Below are 20,889 nucleotides of genomic sequence, written 5' to 3' on the forward strand. Positions count from 1 at the left end.
GGCTTGAACTAAGGTCTTGGCAATGGAGACAGCAAGAAGGCATCAGATTCTGTGTATATTTTTATTGTAGCCCTGGAATGATTTGCTGACATTCTTTGAGGCATATGAGAAAATGAAGAGGCAAGGACGACTCCAAGGCCTTTGGCCTGAGCCACTGGAAGGATGAAGCTGGCATTAATTGACGTGGAGAAGACTAGATGAAAGCAGGCTTGGGGGTGGAGAACAGCAAGAGTTCAGTTTTAGACCCATTAAGCCTACTGGGGATCCAATCAGGAGATGCGGAGTAGGCAGTTGGATATAGTGTCTGGAGGTCCACACTGTAGGTTTAAATTTGAAGTCATCAGCATATATTTGGTATTTAAAACTGTGAGACTGGATGAGATCACCTAGAGGGTGAATACAGATAAAGAAGAGAAATGGACCAAGCTCTGAGCTTTGGGGGCACTCCAACATAAAAGGTTAGGAAAATGAAGAGGGACCAGCAAAGCATACTAAGAAGGAACTCTCAGTGAGGTAGGAGATAAATCAGGTGATGGTAATGACCTGGAGGCCTAGGGAAGATAGATCTCAAGTTGGGGAGAAGGCTCAACCTCTGAAAAGCCGCTGGTGGTCATTTAAGGATGGACAGCTACTGACCACTGGATACAGAAACATGGAGGCCGTTAGCAGTCATGTAAGAGCAGTCTGGTGGAGGAGTGGGGCAAAAGTCCCATTGGAGAGCTTCCCTAAAAGAATGGGAGGGAAGGAATTGGAGATAGCAACTATAAACAAATTTCAAAAGATTTATGATAAAGGGAAGAAGAGAAATGTTGTGGAAGCTTGTTCAAGGGGGAAGTGGGCTCAAGAGATTTTTTTTTTTTAAGACAGGAGAAATAACAGTATGTTTCTATGATTCCAGGAATTATCCAGCAGAGAGAAAGATAAAAGTAATGCAAGAGACAGGGGGAAGATTAGCTGGGACAATTTTCTCGTATAGATAAGAGAAGATCAGCTCTAGTGAACAGTAGAGGGCTCAGCCTTGGCTAGGAGCAGGGATGGTTCATCCACAAAGACAGGACAGAGAGCTGAGTAAATGGTCACAGGTGCTGGGAGGTCGGGCTGTGGAAATTCTTCTGATTGCCTCTATATTCACAGTGAAGGATTTGGGGGAAGCTATGGAAGGGCTAAAGAGAAAGGAGAGTGTATGAAATAACTGTTGAGGAGGTTGGAAGAGTGAATGCTTTAGGGGCAGAGGGTATGATGACTGAGCAACATCCAAGGCTAGTGACTACATTTTAAAAATATTTTTCTTTTCACTTCTTAACTTTTCATCTTGAAATCATTTCAGAACTACAAAAAGATGCAAAAATAGTTCAAAGAATTCCCATGTGCACTTCACTCAACTTCCCCAAATGTTAACATCTTATATAATCACAGTTTAACTGTCCCCATCAGAAAGTTATCACTGATCCACCACTCTTCACTAAACTAGACCTTTTTCAAATTTAGCCAACTGTCCTATGAATGTTCTTTTTCTTTTCATCCAATCCATGATCCCATATTTTATTTAGCTGTGTTGTCTTCTTAGTCTCCTGTAATCTGGGACAGTTCTTCAGTCTGTCTTTCATTACCTTGACACCTTAGAAAAGGCTAGTCATAGAATGTCCCTCAGTTTGGGCTTGTCTGTTTCCTCACAATTTAAATCAGGTACATATTTTTGGCAAGAATATCACAAACATGTTGTTTTTAGTGCATCACATCATGGGGCACGTGATCTCTGCCAGGGTCCTCCTCTGTAAAGGTACTATTTCCTTTATAATTAATAATACAGTGATCATGGATTTTAAAATACAAGCATTCCGTATGGTTTTTCCCCCACCCCATTCATCTCCACTGGTGCAGGTACTGAGTAAGTGGAGGGTTGATTTAATATTGTGGTTTATCAAGTGAGGACCTCAACCAAGGTATAACTAAAACAGTTGTAGATATCAAAGAGAAGGGTTAACTGCCTCAAAAGATTTTCAAAGTAGACCAAGACAATCAGTTATAGAAAAGATATTTGATAGATTATCAAAGGAGATAAATAGACCTGATTTTAAAGTTTTCCAGGACTGGTTGATTTACACCCAGCTTTACTGGAAATACTTCTGGGGACTTTTGGGAAATACTTCTTCAATCCACTTTTGTCATTATAGACTTATATACAAGTGTACTTGAAAACAGCCTTCTGAAATCTAACCTGTTCATAAGTAGAAAAGAGGTTCTAGATTTTCATTCATCCATCCAACAAATACTTATTAGACCAATATCTGGTCCAAAACCTGAATACTTGGTTTGTGCTACAGGTGATAGAGAAAACAAAAGATGTGTCAAATATCTGATTAAAACATTCCAGAGGCGCCAAAGTCAAAGATTTTCCCCAATGAAATTAAAAATATGATTAAATATTCTAAACTTCTGACACAGTAGATATGCCTAATTAAACATTTTTCTTGCAATAGTATCTTGAACTACTCTGTGGCTTCACCTATATACTCTCAAAGAAATGGAGGCCTGGGGTGAGGTGGAAAATATACCAGGCCACAAGTCAAGAGATCCCGGATCGAAATTTGGCTGTTTCAACTTGTGTGGCCAGATGAAGCCGGTATAGCTAGGTGATTAAGAGCACATGCTCTAGAGTTACAAAGGTCTGGGTTCCTAACTTGGTTCCTAGGTTTATTGTCTTTGTGCCTTTGGACAAGCTTCTTAATCCCTGTAAGCCTGTTTTTTCATCACAACGGGAAAAGTAAACAGCACTCACAGCCTAGCATAGTTACAAGGTATACAGGAAGTGATGCATGGAGAGCACTTAGCATAATGACCAATATACAAGATATGAACCAAAATTAAGTCATATTTAATAATTTTTATTATAGTTATTATTATTATTAGTCACCATTCTGTGCTTCATTTTACATAACTGTAAAATGAGGGGCATCAGCTAGACCAGAATTTCTTGAACATGAATAAATATCTGGAAAAATTATCCCAAACGTCCAAAGTTGTCTTTATTTCTATTACATGAGCAAACATACAAATTGGCATAAACTGCTAATGCCATCAGAGCCTAAGTATAAATCCAAAATCAGGTTAAATTCAAAACAACAATAACAACAAAACCAAATTAAGTTATTTTAATGAGGATACTGGTGATTTTCTGGAATTAAATCGCCTCGTGAACATGGCGCTGATCCCCCGTCGTGCGAGTTCTTCTGTGTCCACTGCCCATGTTGTCTACTGTGTTCTGCTCAGTTCTCCCACTTCACTTTCTTTGAACGACTGCAGGCTTCAGTGACATCATTTGGCCTTCACTTTGCATGAACTCATGAATTACTTGGAGCTGGTTCTTTTTCATTAGCTCTTGAAAATTAAGGGAGGAAGTTGGCCTCAATTCTAGATACATCTCTCAATGCAGATCCCCGTGGATTCCCAGCTCCAAATCTTTCAGTAGCTCTCTGCCTGTCAAAATCCTGACGTTTAAGTCTCTCCCAGACTTACATTTGCAGCCTTACCTACCCATCTTCTCTCTAGTCGAACTAAGATACCTTTTGCCATAGACTGTCTGTGTCCCTTCAAAACTCATATGTTAAAACCTAATCCCCAGGGTGATGGTATCTGGAGGTGAGGCCTTTGGGTGGAGCGCTCATGAATGGGATTAGTGCCCTTTTAAAAGAGATCCCAGAGAGCTCCCTTCCCCCTTCCATCATGTAAGGACACAGCAGAAGACAGCCATCTATGGAACAGGAAACGGGCCTCACCAGACATCGAATCTGCTGGTGCCTTGAACTTAGACTTCCCAGCTCCCAGAACTGTGAGAAATAAATGTTTATTAGGCACCAGTCTATGGTAATTTTGTTATAGCAGCCAGAACAGACAAAGACACTTTCAAAATATTCTTTTAGAATTTGCTGAGATTTTCTTTATGGCCAAGTAAGCATCAATCTTGGTCAATATTTTTGTGTACTGAAGAGAATGTGTGTTCTCTGGTTATTGGATACAGTTATCTATATACGTCTATCAGATCAAACTTATCAATTGGGTTATTCAACTTTTCTATATCCTTAGTAATATTTTGTTTGCTTGATCTCTTAGTTACTGAGAGACGTGTTTTTAAAAAATCCCCATTTTAGAAATGAATGTATCAATAACATCTCCTTGTAATTTTGTCCATTTTTGTTTCATGTATTTAGAAGTTACGTTGTTAGGTGCAGACAGTCTCATGTTGGCATGTCATCTTGATGAATCATTTCCTTGCATCCTTAAAAAATAAGTCCATGAGCGCCTACTTTGTCCAATATTTGTATATTTCTTGCCCAGCCTTATGGTCAACTTCCTTGACACTTCATTGGCTAAGGTGTAGATTTTCTAGCTCCAGAGGATGGGTCTCAGTTTTGAGGCTCTCAACTTTATTCAGGGTGTTTTGATTCAGTTCTCTGCCCACTGCAGACTAGAGAGCTCATCTTTACTTCCTGTGTCAGCGGTACAATCCCAGTGCCTGGCCCCTAAAACTCCACGTCGGATACCCCCATGGAGTACCATGGCTTCACCTCGACCTTACTTCACTGCCATTAAATTTTTTTGTATCAACACCTGGGATCTCCCTTTCTGTTCATCTCATACATATTTTATCTTACATTTCTATGTATTTGAGGTGGGTAGAAGGCTGTCCACATCAGCACTAATAGCCACATAGACTGAAAGTCCTAGCACCGATTTCTAACCAACTAAACAAACTACACATGCTTCAAGCATAAAATAACTTTATGAATATATATATACATGTATATAATTTTTGGGAAGGGCGCAAGTTCCATTTCAGTTTAATTTAGCAACAAAGAAAGTCACTGTTATATGTAATTATAATAATAATGGTCAGGAGTGTAGCCTTTTCTTTATACTATTAGATTCTGGAATTATCATTGGGAAAAAATGATAGTTGACATTTATTGAGCATTTTCAATACTCCAAGCACTGTCTTAAAGCACTTTGAGGACATTCTCATTTAATTTTCACAACAATTCTATGTAGCATAAGCACCATTACTGTCCCAATTTTACAGATGTGGACATTAATAGTTAAGGGTTGAGAAACTTGACCAAAGTCTTACAAATAGTAAATGGTGGAGACAGTACTCAAACCATGCCTGTTTGGTTTTAGGGCCCAAATATGTAACCACTTTATGTCTCATCTTAAATAGCTGAGGTAGACAAACTGGGTACATTAGGTATCTATACTATACAAATATTCCCTTCAAAATCACCAGGGGGAATAATAAATACTAAAATGTAAAAATAGGCAAGAGACTAGAATAAGTCATTTATAATAGAAAACATTCAGTAATAAACAGAGGAAAAGATGTTTAAGCTCATTAATAATCAAACGCTAATTAAAATAAGATGTTATTTCCCACCTATTAGAATAGCAAAGCTTAAAAAATTGACTAATTCCCAGGATCAGTTAGAATGAAGGGAAATAAACACTCTTACACACAGCTGATAGGTGTTTAAATCAGAATTTCTAGAAGAAAAATAGGGGGACTTCCCTGGTGGCACAGTGGTTAAGAATCCACCTGCCAATGCAGGGGACACGGGTTCGAGCCCTGGTCTGGGAAGATCCCACGTGCCGCGCAGCAACTAAGCCCGTGCACCACAACTACTGAGCCTGCGCTCTAGAGCCCGCAAGCCACAACTACTGAGCCCATGTGCCACAACTACGGAAGCCCACGCGCCTAGAGCCCGTGCTTCACAACAAGAGAAGCCATCACAATAAGAAGCCCGCGCACCGCAACGAAGAGTAGACCCCACTCGCCGCAACTAGAGAAAGCCCGCACGCAGCAACGAAGACCCAATGCAGCCAAAAATACATAAATAAATTAAAACCTTGAGGATATTTTAAAAAACAAACAAAAAAACCCACTCTGGATCAAGTCTGGTCCTCAGGTGTGGGTCTAGAAATCACAGCTGCTCTAATTCATTACAGCTCGTCTTACACTACAAGATTAGCAAAACCGGCCCTTCTGGTTCCTAACTAAATAATTCCTACTAAGCAAATGGTGACAAGCCGGATTTGTTATACTTGTGGTTCCACTTTCAGTCACTGTGGTCTAACAGTTTAGCTGCTCACTGACCCTATAAGTCCCTTTTCCATTCACCGGGGACATCAAGTGCCTCACAACCATGTACTGAGAAGAAGCAGAGAGTGAGTGTGAGGGTGAGATGCTTTTTCTCCTCCCAAAAGGGATCACCTGGACAAAGTGATATGAGAAGGTACAAATCCTCTGGATGCAAATCCTTTTCAATGCCGGGAGTCTGGGTTTGGTAAGTGGGTGTTGGGGAAGAAGGGGATGGTCTGGTTTCCTTAGCTCCTACTGAAAGAAGGGGTGACTAGAGGTATCTCCTTATGGGTCTGATTCGGGTGGGTGGGTAGTGTGGGGTTTGTGGGTGCAAGGAAGGTACCCCACCAGCAATGGCATGCGAAGTCTCCATGATTCAGGACGAGGTACCATCTGATGAAAAGCAGGAGCACAGACTTACTCTCATGCTATTTGGTGGTTTGCATGCAAATCTCTTGTAGTTACCGAACCTCTTCTTTAAAGCAAGTCTTAAGCAGAGCCATATTAATATGCCAAACAGATAAAAGGGTAGTTGCTCTGCTTGGAATTGCGGTGGAGGGAAGAGCAAAGCCCCATAATCTGTCTTCTCCATGGCTCCTGAACAGAGCTGGACACCATTATCTCTTCCATTGGAGGGTACTACTTCACCTGGAATAACTGGCAGAGGAAATGAAGGAACAGGGTGAGAAAAGAAACAGTGTCCTGGGATTGACTAAATTCAATCCTGATATAATCTCCAACATCAAAACATAAGGGTGGGGACTTCCCTGGTGGTGCAGTGGTTGGGAGTCCGCCTGCTAATGCAGGGTACAGGGGTTCTATCCCTGGTCCGGGAAGATCCCACATGCTGTGGAGCGGCTGGGCCCGTGAGCCACAACTACTGAGCCCACGTGCCACAACTACTGAAGTCCGTGCGCCTGGAGCCCGTGCTCCGCAACAAGAGAAGCCACCGCGATAAGATGCCCGTGCACCACGGTGAAGAGTGGCACCCGCTCACTGCAACTGGAGCAAGCCCGCGCACAGCAACGAAGACCCAACGCAGCCTAAATAAATAAATAAATTTTAAAAAGCCAAAAAAAAAAAAAAACATAAGGGTGGGGGGATTGAGATTGTTGTAACTCTTGAAGAACTGTCAAAAGCATACTAAACTCACTGTGTGACACTGAAACAAAAGTGATGGTTCTGTTAGTCTGGTTGTGGTGTAAGAAATGTGAGTTCTTCACCAACACGGAGAATATAAAGCACCATGACATGAGCGGGCAACCTGTGCTCTTCCCCACCTGCCATCCCCAGGCACCATTTCGGCCTCATTACACTTAGGACTGTAAGCATAAAGCAGAATAAGTTTGAAAAGCAAATCCACCATATTTACTGTTTAAGATCATAAATTGCTATTTGCCTTAGAATGAAGAGGAAGTCATTACAGAGCATTTCTGCTCACCTGTGGTTCTAAATGCTAGAGGTCGTTTTTGAGGACTGAACAGAGGGCACGCAGCCCCTACACCTCATGGGTATGACACATCTCCTTGTAAGTTGAGGACTGAATCCTAGCCGGTCCCAAGGACTCAGTAGATTATCCTCCCAAAGTCCAGTGAGCACTTTAGAAAAAACCTGAGAAAAATGATATGCTTTCAGAACATCTTTCCCTCTAGCAATTCCGAGGAGGGTCACACTGCAGCCTTTTGGCCTTTTCCACTTTTGTTTGGCTCACCAGCTGGCCTGGAGGACACCGAGAACAAGGCAGCTTTCATCCTTGGGTCACAGGTTGACATTCATCATGGATTCGGTCCAGCTCAATCAATGCTCACAGCAGCTCACGGACTCAACTCACGTGAATGACACAGGTCAAGGTCTCTTTACTCACATCACTGCACTTGGACATTTTCAGGCATGAGCTGTCCCATGGTTCCCCTGCGGCCCAGAGGGGTATAAGGACCAGTGACAGAATGTAGGGACCTGCCCTGGAGCACGCGTGGCATTTGTTCACAATCTGAGAGGTGCAGACCTCTTTCACCAACATACCAGAGACGTTAGCAAACCAAGTGTGATACTTTATGGATAAATGCCCAGGATTCACCCTTCAACCCTCCAAATACTTTGGTTAACATCAACTATAATCACATAAAGCAGGGACAGCGCAGATAGGAAATCGGAGCTATTTGTTTTTAAACAGCTAGCATCTAATGAGGACTCATCTGTACCCAGCATGAACCTAAGTCCTTGACCTAGATTCTCTCTCTAAATCCTCACAACATCCTGAGTCAGGTACCATTTTACCCCAGTTTTACAGGTGAAGAAACCACAGGGGCTTTAATAGGTTGAGTAGCTGGTCCAAGGGCACAGAGCTATCAAGTAGCGGCCAGGGATTTGAACCCAGCCGAGCTGAGCTATGCTGCCTTTGATTGACATATCATGCAGGTAATAGAATTTTCAGTTAACATGAGAACTGTGGAGTAAGATAAAACATAAAATCAACACTTAGACCAGTGCCTTCCACATGGTAAGTAACCACCATTGACATTGCATCACTCACAGCATGAAAGGCAATGTTGCTTAGTCAACCTAACATTAAGGAAACAAGTATTATTTACCCTTTTTTGGTGAAGGACACAATCATACAATATACACAGATATCTAGTATCAGCTGGGCGCAGACAGTCTAAAACAATCACTGAAACTAAGGAAATACAGAACTGTTCCTAAGTATTCGGGGTAGTGTGAATAAATAACCATATTCTACCCGAGCAACATAATAAAAAAATGTTAAAAAATTTAAAAACCTCAAGTAGCCATAATTATAGATAAATAAAGACTTTGAAAAGATTTAAAATTTCATTCTAATGTCTAAAATTATAAAGCCTCAAATGAATCATTACATGTTGTTTTAATAAAGTTTAAAGTTTAGCACCTAGCATAGAGCCTTACACACAGGTTCCAATAAATCATTCTGGAATGAATGGCTGAATTCATGAATATGCTTTTATAACAGATAGACATTGTTCTTTCACTATGTTTGGGAATTTTTCTTAATTCCATGATGCAGGTTGCATGACCTTTCCTTATTAAAATGATTTTTCTGAAAAAAATCCCAGGACTATCATCCTGAAAGACAAAAAGAAAAAACTAAATAACCGGCCCCAAAATAATTAAGAACAGAAACGAAGTTTTTGTCTTTGCAATGAGATAGGAGAGGTAAAAAGAAAAGCAGCTTCTTCAAAATATCTTTATTAACATTTAAGGAAATACAAAATTGTTCTCTATGCAGCAGCATGAAAACACATGAAATAAAAGTATACATTTAAGCCGCTGTGACTGGTGAAGAGTAAAGACATTTCTCAGTATATATATAAGAAAACAGGTAAACTCAGATCAAGAAAATACTTCTTTCTCAAAAGCTTTTCGTGCCTTGGTTTACCATGGGGACTCAACAGTTTATTCAATGTGCTCTCAAAAATAACTATTTTTTTAAAAGAACTTCTAAAAACTAATATGAGCACAAAAATACAGATCACTGCAGTTATTTCCATAAAGTAAAATGCTAAATTAAATCTACACTGACCAAACTATTTTGTAAACCTCCATCCCGTTTAAAAGGAAAACAAACAGAGCGGTATATAGAAAATAGTGAAGATTTCCAGCAACAGTTTCTACACCATTCCAACAGAGCTGTGTCCTTTCACCAATAGCAAATCTGAGATTCCCCAAGTACTCCCCACTCGTTAGGAAAATCAATAGCATTACCTGCAGGGTGGGTAGGGTTGCTTGTGCATAAGGCTTTTATCTCATTTTAGCAACATTAAAAAAAAAACAAAAAAACCGCAGAATGTACACAACCTTGGCGCTCACCATTACTGTGGCATCCTTAATACAGTCTGCTACAAGTGCTGTGGTTCACTTTGACAAGCTTCATCACACAGCTAATGCGACAAACAAAAAGGCTGACTGTACTGCATATCAGGTGGAGACCCTTAAAATCAGAGGGAGTTGTATTATTTAAAGAGACATGATTATTTTTAAAAAAGAAAAGGAGATTGAGGTAGCAATATCTCCCCCCAAAATTTAAAAATTAATAAATTAAATAAAAATAATAAAAGAATCCAAATTGAATGTGATGTGTACTTTCTAAATACGGCCTGCACTTGTACATCATTTCCATAGATGAAGCACGTAATCTGTGTTAGAAAAACTGATATATGCATATAAAACACACCAAGCCATGAATTGAATTTTCATAATCACGATCTCATTTACCTAAATGTTTGGTGCTAAGTAACAGAAGTAGTAAGTAGTGGAAGACAAAATATTCACGCCTAAGGAGGTTACATATTAAACAGCCCTAGTTTCTGCCTGCTATTTGCTAGAAGAAATCTGCAGGGAATGAAGCCTGATGCCTGATTCCATGTGTGACAAAGCATTTAAAAAAAAACTACTGATAAGTGCATCGCTTTGATTTTGACTATGCAATACAAAGCATAAATTTTAAAGGCCAAGCATTGGTCAGTAAAACTGAATCCCAGCAGTTCTCACGGTTCAAACAACTTTTAAGAGGATAGGAACCTGACTCAATTTATCTATTGGAACATAAATATTTTTCATGGTTAAAAATATAAACATTTTTCACACTTACAAAATATGCACAACAAATATTACTTGAGACAAAACCTAGCAAACAGATCTGCCTACTGTCGACTTTCTTAGCTTTCTGAGAAGCTAATTAATCTATGCGGTGGATTAAAAGTGGAATAAATTCATGGTGTTGGGCAGCAGCTTAATTGGGACATAGTTATCTTACAAGGAAAAGAAACCACATGCAAAGGAAAACAAGGTGCAGAATATTTCCCAGAGTCTGATGAAATACTTTTTTACTTTTCCACTTTTTTCACTGACTGTTTAAAAATATATGCTTGTTCCTAAGAAGAAAAAGGAAGATTTGGTTAGGGAGTAAATCTTGAAAGATCCCCAAAGTTACAAAGATTTACAAACAAGTCTCATCTTCCAACAACTGTACTAAAGGTCCTACACTTGTACTTACAAAATAAAGCAAAACAAAACAAAACACAAGACTGGAAGATAGCTCCATCTACTTCACTTTCTGAGCTGGGATTTACACACCTACCTAATGAGTTTTCTCTCTCGCACTTTCTCCGTCAAATCTCCAGAGAAACACATGCGCATACATGCAAACACACACGATGTATCGATCACTGTACGTACAGGTTCATCAACAACATGACACAGGACACAAGTCACAACACGATAGTCAGAACAAATAACTAGGACAGTGAGAAATGGGTTTCTTTTAAAGCTCTCTTGGATCCTTAATGCCCCTATGCCTACACATTTCTTATTCATCCAGGAACTTTAAAAGATCAGAAAGACAAAACAGGTTGCATTAAAGGAAGAGAAACAAAACAGAATGTTCGCTATTCGTGGGCCCTGTAAAATCAGCCCCGGGACCCGGCTGCGCAGAAGTGCAGCATGAAAGAATGTCAGCCCGGACCCTAGACACCCGAGTTAAGCACCCTGCAAGCGAGGAAAGTAAATACATAATAGTGGTCATTGTCATTAAGAATAAAAACAGTAATAACGATTGTCACCACGGGGTTCCGTACAGCAGGTGCACGTGGAGCGGGCTTCTCCTGCAGCCCGGCACAGCGGCTGGGCAAGGCTAGTGGGCTCGGCGCAAGCCGCCCGGTGGGGCGGGACCGGCTGCGCAGTGCTCCGCGGGCGGGTGCGCTCCCCGCCTGGCCCCGCCCTCCCCCCTGCGCCTGCGCATCCGGCGGCCGGGACGGGTTTATGGGCTTCCGGTTGCTAGGGCCTGTCTGCTTGGCCTCGGGTCGCACCTGGCGGGTGGGTGAGGGTGGCCTGGGTGCTTTCTTTCCGGACAGCATATACCGCGGGAAGACCTGCGACCTCACTTGACCTTAACCTGCCTAAATTCCCAGGAAGAGGAGATTAAAAAAAAGGAAAAGCTGATTGTTTTGAGAAGCAGCTGATTGCCCTAAAGGAAAGCGTACGAGTCCAACGTTTCCAAGCATCTCTTCCAATACTAACGGAAAATTACAGGCATCAAGTGGGACGTACTACCAGGAAGCGTACCTTGAGTGCTTCTGTGCAAGTCATCCTGGGGGGATAAAGCGGCCCATTTGTGCAGCTCCAGAGCGTACCCGTCTAGACTGTCAACGGAATAGTGATGTCCCAGGCACTTTGATATTGTCCCGACTAAGCACACATTATTTGGTTCTATCTTCTGGCATCATTTCTAAAACAGTACTAATTGGGACCGCGATCCTGGAAAATCTCATTATATTGAAGACCATTTTATTTTTGGGTTAAATAGTTATGGCCCAAGTGTAGTGGTTGAAATTTAAAATAAGTCATTATTACAGAAAGGAAACAACTTATTTGTGAAGAGTTAGGTATTGTGGGTCTTCAGAGGCCATGGAAGGACTTCCTCACCTTTTTGACCAAAAACTCTTTCCAAATTTATAAACTGATAATATTTTGGAGGTAGAAAAAAAAAATGAGTGTCATTTCTACTGTTCTGGAAAATCAGTATTTACTAGCTGAAATAACACTGACTGAACTTTTTGCTAACGTGAAATTTTAGAATGATCCTGATTGGTAACAGTATATGTATTTTTAAATTCTGTATTAATTATAAGCCTAAATTTTATTTAGATTCTTTCTAGAAGTTTTAAGAAATTATTTTCTTACCCTCTTTTCCTTTTATAGGAATTCTGCTTGGACCCAGTATAGTATTAGTGCAGAATAAGTTTCATTAGGATGTAATCTGGATTCGAATGAATTATTTTTCAGCAACAATTCAAACATATTCAAAAACTTTTCAATTCTCAGTCAACAGCTGTGAAAAACAGTGCTTATTAGTAAAATGCAAAACCACCCACAACTTCTTAGAAGACCCTTACCTCCAAATCTCCCTAAGCTGTCTTTATGTCAGAAGAAAGCCCGTGCAGGTATGTGCATTACTCAGATGTTTAACTTTATTTTTTACAGAAGTTTCTCAACCTGCACAGCTCAGAATCACAATAGTTAAAGACACTCACCAATACCCAGCAACTTACAAATGTTTGTGGTAAGATGGTAACATCCAATTCATTTCTACAAGTACAGTTGATCATCATTTGTGGATTCTGTAGGAGTGAATTTACCTAACTGCTAGAATCTATTTATAACCCCCCAATCAGTACACTGTACTATATTTTGTCTTTTTAGCCCCAAAATATATCATGAAGAACACTTTGGAGCAGTATATAGAGCTCTTTCTCACTCCTTTTATAATAGTGAAACAGTGCAGGAGGGGGGTATATATGATAATTCTCGGACACATGCAGGGCATTGAAAACACACATATTCCCAGCTGAGGTCAAAGAAAGATACGGCTGTGCCTTCCTGTTTTAGCTCTCGTATTATAAATAACTGCCCTTTTCCTGGTCTAGTTAGTGCCATGTTTTCTGAATTCTGTACCTTTTGTTGGTGATTTAACAGTCTAAAATAGCCCCTAGGTATAGTACAAGAAGGCTGTTATGTGCCTTATGGAGAAAATATATGCCTTAGAGAAGCTTCCTTCAGGCCTGAGTTACAGTGTTGTTGGCTGAGAGTTCAATGTTAATGAATGAACAATCTATATTAAATAAAGTGTCTTTAAATAGAAGCACATATAAAACAAGGTTATGTATTGATTGGCTGCTGATAATGTTGAGACCAGAGGCTTGCAGGAACCTAACCCCGTATTTTCCCAAGAAGTAATGGTTCAGTGTTGGATAACTCAGTGCTCACTGAGACTACAGAACAGAACTGCCACAAATCATGAGAATTGAGTGTATTTATAAGTACAGTGCTAAGAACTGGAGATATAATAGTGAGCAAAACCAACTCTGCCAATCCTCTTTATTAGTTACCCTCTGGTGGGATCCAATAATCATACAACTAAATGTAAAATTACCCTGTGATAAGTGCTATGAAGTAAAGATGAGCCACTTTTATGATTATAACTTTATATAATACCCTTAATCCTCTATTTCTGTATATGGTATTTATTAACTCCTTACTTATCAGCAATGGTAAAATTAGCATATTTCCTCTTCTTTCCCCTTTTCAGTCTCCCCTACCCCCTGATTTTAGTTGATTATATTAATTATTTTAATGTCGACATTTATACTGTTAAAATGTGCCTAGTCTGTAACTTGATTTACAATGCTAAATCATTACCTTTTGATCCATGGCTATTAAAGATGTGTGAATCAACATACCTATGTTACATCCAATGTCCTCTCTCACTTTCCCTACCAACTTTTGTTGTATCATTTCTACATTTCTATAATGTTCTACATTTCTGAATTTACAATCTGTTCTGTAATAATAATACCCACAGTTATGTAGATATACTGCTCACTACCAGTTCTTTGGTTGTTGTTTTTCCGTTTATCTTTTAGTTGAAGTTTATCCTCTAGTACAGAGTTTCTTACTCTTGCTATTTTGGGCTGGACAATTCTTTTTTGTGGGGGGCTTTCCTGCTTTTGGCAACTTGGAGATTCAATGACCTTAACTATTAGTAATCCTGTGTCTCCAAAGGTTCTTGGCAGAGTGCTTTGCATATAGTAAATGTTCAAAATACTCGTTGAATAAATGAATGAATACTTTATAAAATGACCAAAATACAATTTATAAAAATGAATATTCAAACACTGAAATAAAAACCTGAAATAAATACCTGCAGTTTGCATACAATGCTAAATGCTGTAGGGAATGAATGACACGATTGATCTGGTCCCTGCCTTTCAGGACCTTTCAAGAACTTTAGTTAAACTCTAAAGATGAGATACACATACAGTAAGAACCTTAAATAACAATACAAAGAGCATAGAATTTATGCCCAATTAATGGTACAGACAGTAGTATTTCATAAATGTGAGTAACCCTGGGGCAGGAATGGGGTGTGAACTAAGACTTGAGGAATTAGTGAAAGTGAAATGAAATATGTTTAATTATAGAGGAGACCCATGTAGTTTTTGATGGCAGAGGAGTCTATTGGAAAGGTGGAATTTTAACATACTAGAAGAAAAAGAAAAGAAATCATGGGGATGGGGAAATGTATCAGAAAATAGGGAAGTCTAAATTGAGAAGACAGATATCATCTTCATTGGGCAGATTTCCCTAAGTACCTCTTCTCTCTACACCCAGTCAGACTGCTTACCTTTATGGTCCCAGAGTATCCCCTATCTACCCCCTTACTGAGCTCTTATTCTCTAGTGTAACTGTTTACCTGCCTAGTTTCTATATTAAATCATGAGATCTTTGATGGTAGTAAGGTTTGTGCTGTGTGATTGTACCCTCAGCACTATGTGTACAGCTAGCACATGGGAGGTGTTAAATGTTTGTTGAATTAAGTAATGAGAACAGTAAGTATGGGTTGTGTTAATCAAGAAGGATGGATTGTATAAGGTTTAAGGTAGACTTTGGAAAAGGAAAATGATTTAAATTGGTTAGTAAGAGAAAGTATTCCACACCGTGTGAGCAACAAAACAAACTCAGGTCTACCTAAAAAAAGAAGAGTGTCAGAGAAGGATAAGTGATCTCACTGGATCTAATAGGTAAGTCTCTGTTCTAAGCAAGAATAGCAACGATGTACTGGGTGATTATAGCACAAGGATAAATGGAACGAATGACAGCGGTGTTATAAGGAATGGAGAGAAGAATTGGGACTACTCTGTTAAAAGACACTTGCCATACCCATTAGGCGGTGTAGTGTTTATTGAAAGTAGACTTAGATTCGCTGTAAATGTATATTGCAAACTCTAGGGCAACCACTTTAAAAAATTTTTTCTAAGTATAATTGATATGCTAAGAAAGGAATGAAACTGAAAGAGAGAAACTGACTCATAAAATTCTCACCTAAAACCAGAAAAGACAGAAAGAGAACGGAAGATTTCAAAAAGACAAAGAAGTAAAACAACTGCAATGAATAGAAAACTTTACAAATGTGGTAGACGTTAAGCCAACAATGTCAGTAATTCGTTAAAATGTGAATGGTCTAAGTGTGCCAGTTAAATGATAGAAACTGTCAGAGTAGATAAAAGACAAGAGCTAATTATATATTGTCTGCAAGAAACTTCCTTTAAATATAAAAACACAGATAGATTAAATGTAAAGGGAAAGAGAAAGATACATCATACTAACACTAATCAAAAGAAAGCTGGTAGTGTATATATGTCGATGCTACTCTCTCGCTTCGTCCCAGCTTCCCATCCGCCGCCCTCCACCCCCGCCACCGCGTCCTCAAGTCCATTCTCTACGTCTGCATCTTTATTCCTGTCCTGCCCTTAGGTTCATCAGAACTATTTTTGTTTTTAGATTCCATATACATGTGTTAACATACAGTAATATCTCTTTCTGACTTCTTCACTCTATATGACAGACTCTAGGTCCATCCACCTCACTACAAGTAACTCAGTTTCGTTTCCTTTTATGGCTGAGTAATATTCCATTGTATATATGTGCCACATCTTCTTTATCCATTCATCTGTCGATGGACACTTAGGTTGCTTCTATGTCCTGGCTATTGTGAATAGTGCTGCAGTGAACATTGTGGTACATGTCTCTTTTTGAATTATGGCTTTCTCAGGGTATATGCCCAGTAGTGGGATTGCTGGGTCACATGGTAGTTCTATTTTAGTTTTTTGAGGAACCTCCATACTGTTCTCCATAGTGGCTGTATCAATTTACATTCCCACCAACAGTGCAAGAGGGTTCCTTTTTCTCCACACCCTCTCCAGCATTTATTGTTTGTAGATTTTTTGATGGTGGCCATTCTGACTGGTGTGAGGTGATACCTCATTGTGGTTTTGATTTGCATTTCTCTAATGATTACTGATGTTGAGCATCCTCTCATGTGTTTGTTGGCAATCTGTAAAATAGCTAGCTAGTGGGAAGCAGCCGCATAGCACAGGGAGATCAGCTCGGTGCTTTGTGACCTAGATGGGTGGGATAGGGAGGGTGGGAGGGAGCCGCAAGAGGGAGGGGATATGGCGATATATGTATATGTATAGCTGATTTACTTTGTTATACAGCAGAAATTAACACAACATTGTAAAGCAAGTATACTCCAATAAAGATGTAAAAAAAAAAAAGCTGGAGTAGCTATGTTCATTGGCTTGTTTTCTTATTGTTGAGTTGAAGAGCTCTTTATTTTGGATGCAAGTCCTTTATCAGATGTGCGTTTTGCAAATATTTTCTCTCAGTGCATGGCTTGTCTTTTTATTCTTTTAAGAATGTCTTTCACAGAGTAGAAGTTTTTAATTTTAATGAAGTCCAACTTAACCATTTTTTCTTTCATGGATTGTTGTTTTGGTGTCATATCTAAAAAGTCATTCTGAATAGCACAGGGAACTCTATTCAAAACTCTGTAATGACCTATATGGGAAAATAATCTTAAAAAAAAAGAGTGGATAGATGTGTATGTATAACTGACTCACTTTGCTGTACAGCAGAAACTAACACGCCATTGTAAATCAACTATACTCCAATAAAAAAATTAAGAAAAAAAGTCATTGCCACACCTGACATCACCTAGATTTTGCTCATGTTATCATGTTTTGTTTTAATATGAGAGAGAGAGAAAGGAAAGTTGAAGATGGTGCTGTAACCATTTTATGGAATGAGCTAGCTTTGATAAGTTCCATATAAGCAGGAAGCAAACATTATCCTTCTCCTATTACTGCCCTTTAAACTCACATGGCACTCATCTCTCTACCAAGGCTTTTCTAGTCACTTTCATCTATTAGCCTTGTCTCATTTTTAGATATTAAACAAGTCCAATCTAAATCAACACTTTCATCTAGCATGCAATTAAACCTTGCCCTTTCTCCCAGCTCAGACTCGGTCTGCTAATTTTTAGACAAGCCAAGGGAAACAGGGGCATGATAGATTCTTCCACCTTGTTCTTTTACTTCTCTTCCCCAACTCATAGTTTCTGGTATCTTCATAGGTGTGGCTAGGAGTGGGAAAGAGTTAAGGTGTTAAGAGTGAAGGTGAGAATCAGTCATCAGTCTCTGTACCCCCCTGAAATGCCAGAAGGTAGAGGAAATGTAAAAAAGAAAAGAAATGTAAAATCTTTGCTCAAAGAAGTTTCAAATGAGGAAGCGATAATGATAAATGATAAATAGCCAAACTTCACTGAGTCATTTTTACCTCTCCATATTGCCAGAGTTTTTAGTGGCAACTGCTCAAAAATCTCCCTTTATGTCCTACTCTTCTTCATCCATTCTGTTCTTCCAGGAGTAGCTCCCTACTCTTTCTAAATCTAATACAATTTAGCCTTCCTGATTCTCCAATTGTTCATGCAAACTTTATCCCAGTAAGGTAAGCAAAAGTCCTGATAGCTGAGTGAGTGTATACAGAAACGTTTTTATAAGGTGAGAGAGGGTGAGTGGATAAAGAAAAGCTATGGGGGGCTTCCCTGGTGGTGCAGTGGTTGAGAATCTGCCTGCTAATGCAGGGGGCATGGGTTCGAGCCCTGGTCTGGGAAGATCCCACATGCCGCGGAGCAACTAGGCCTGTGAGCCACAACTGCTGAGCCTGCGCGTCTGGAGCCTGTGCTCCGCAACAAGAGAGGCCGCGATAGTGAGAGACCCGCGCACCGCGATGAAGAGTGGCCCCCGCTTGCCGCAACTAGAGAAAGCCCTCACAGAATCGAAGACCCAACACAACCATAAATAAATAAATAAATAAATGAATAAATTAATTAATTTAAAAAAAAGCACTAGGCTTCTACTTTCTTAAAAAAAAAGAAAAAAAGAAAAAAGGAAAGCTATAAATGCTGAGACATTAATAGTTCTGCCCCTGACACCTTGATAAACATAATCTAATTCTGCTTTATTTTTTCTTTTTCTGGTTTAGGAAAGACTGGTGAAACTAAGCTACCACGTGTACAGTTCATTCCAGATAAAACCGCTTCATTTGAAAGAGATAAAACTAGTTTTCCTGATGTTCCAAGAGATCAGTCACAACCCCCTGTCAATATTCAAAATCTCTTTCTTGATCATCGTGTACAAAAAAGAGTGACTACTATTTCGACAACCAAAACATCTTCTAAGCATGTCTATTGGCACATTCCAGAGACTGCTACTGGTTCCATATTTTTTCCCAAGTGTCGTTCAGCTTCAAGTCGAGTTTTTGGGAAAGTAACAAGCAAGATGCAAAGTTCCAGAAAATCAGAAGAGCCATTAAAAATAACAAATATTTATGCTAACATTTTAAAAGAGATTCTGATTCTCTCCTCAGAGTTCTCCAAACTTCCAAGTGTCTCTTCTTCAGTGCCCACTCCCAAACTCAAGGAAGTTCATTCTGACCAGTTTTTACAAAAGAGCAGTACCTATACTTTTAAGCAGCCCCTGTTACGTTTAAGTGCAGCAGTGCCATTCCCTGTACCGAGGACTATACCTGTTAAAGCTGAAAGTCAGCAGTCTGACCGTTTACAGTGTCGTACGGTGACGCTAAATATTAATGATTTTCCAGGTCCCATTTTCATACCGATGCCAGTTTTACCAAGGAAACCTCTAAGACAGTCTGTGATAGGTAAATCCAGTCTGAACATGGTCTGTAATAACGGGGTCAAGTAGAGCAAAAGGGAGAGAAGGCATCCAAGCATATGGTGGTTCCCCCTTGGGTCTGCAGAATGGGATGGTGGGATCCCTTTTCACCTGTACATTTAATATATTGGGCAGAATGCAGTAGCAGAAATCCTGACTTTGCAGGTCTGCCAAGGGCAAACTGGGAACTCCACCCAGATGGTGGTGATGGGAACCAGATAAAGCAGTTCAAAGGATCAGAAAAGCTCATATAAAGGAGCAGTATGAATGAACAGTCATCCGTAAGGTGGTCTAGATGAATTCTAGAAGCATAATGCCAGTGCTGATGGATGCCTTCATGGGCACTTTTCCATGGATAACCTCAATTCATTAAATGATGAACAATTATAATGAAGTCATAATACCCTCAACATGAATTTTCACACGAATTTAAACATTATCTTATTTTTAATTTTTCCCTAGAAAGTCGTGTAACAGAATATGAACATGTAGAAAGTGTCCCAAAGCAAAGCATGCTGAGCGTATGTGAAGGTAAATGCTAGGTTTATATCATTCTTTTAAAAATTGTATATATGATTATCTCTCCATAAAAGTATTTGTGATTTTGTGTGTTTGTGTATATGTGTGTGATTCACACATATGTCCCACCTCATTTTCCATTCCTTAAGCTATTTACTCAGCAACTATTTTTAGAGTGTTGACTATAAACCCAACTTTGTACTGATGTTGGGAACATAAAAGATGGAGTATTCTTAGTCTGGATGGGGAAGATAGACATGCAATCATGACAGTTAACTGCTTGCCATGTGCCAGCACTGTTTTAAGTGCTTTGACCTTAGTTACCTAGCAGAAACAAATGAAAAATCATCTTTAAAGAAAGATTACATCATCCTACATCTCACACTATTTCTATAAACAATTTCACAAATACAGTGTGTAGTAAACAATTTACAATTATCAGGTACACAAAGAAAAACAAAATGAATGAAAACCAGCAGAAATAGTAAGCAGTAGAAACACACCCACAGGAGTTCCAGCTATTAGAATGATCAGATTCAGTTTTTTAAATAACCTAATGACTTTGGTTCTAGCCAAGATTGAGTAGCTTGCATTGGACAAACCCTCCCACCAAAATCAGTTATTAAAGCT

General features: G+C 39.4%; 1 protein-coding gene across 1 annotated transcript in view; it reads left to right on the forward strand.

Moving 5' to 3' along the window:
• The first annotated feature begins 13,022 nt into the window (after positions 1 to 13,022).
• The window catches only part of LRRC63 (leucine rich repeat containing 63), a 45,807-nt gene continuing 37,940 nt past the window's right edge, over positions 13,023 to 20,889 (forward strand). Inside the window, exons 1-3 of the mRNA XM_007187059.2 lie at positions 13,023 to 13,107; positions 19,049 to 19,726; positions 20,203 to 20,271. Coding sequence (XP_007187121.2) covers positions 13,023 to 13,107; positions 19,049 to 19,726; positions 20,203 to 20,271 — 832 coding nt within the window. The remainder of the gene's footprint in view (positions 13,108 to 19,048; positions 19,727 to 20,202; positions 20,272 to 20,889) is intronic.

The sequence above is a fragment of the Balaenoptera acutorostrata genome, chromosome 18, assembly GCF_949987535.1.
Source record: "Balaenoptera acutorostrata chromosome 18, mBalAcu1.1, whole genome shotgun sequence".
Taxonomy (NCBI): domain Eukaryota; kingdom Metazoa; phylum Chordata; class Mammalia; order Artiodactyla; family Balaenopteridae; genus Balaenoptera; species Balaenoptera acutorostrata.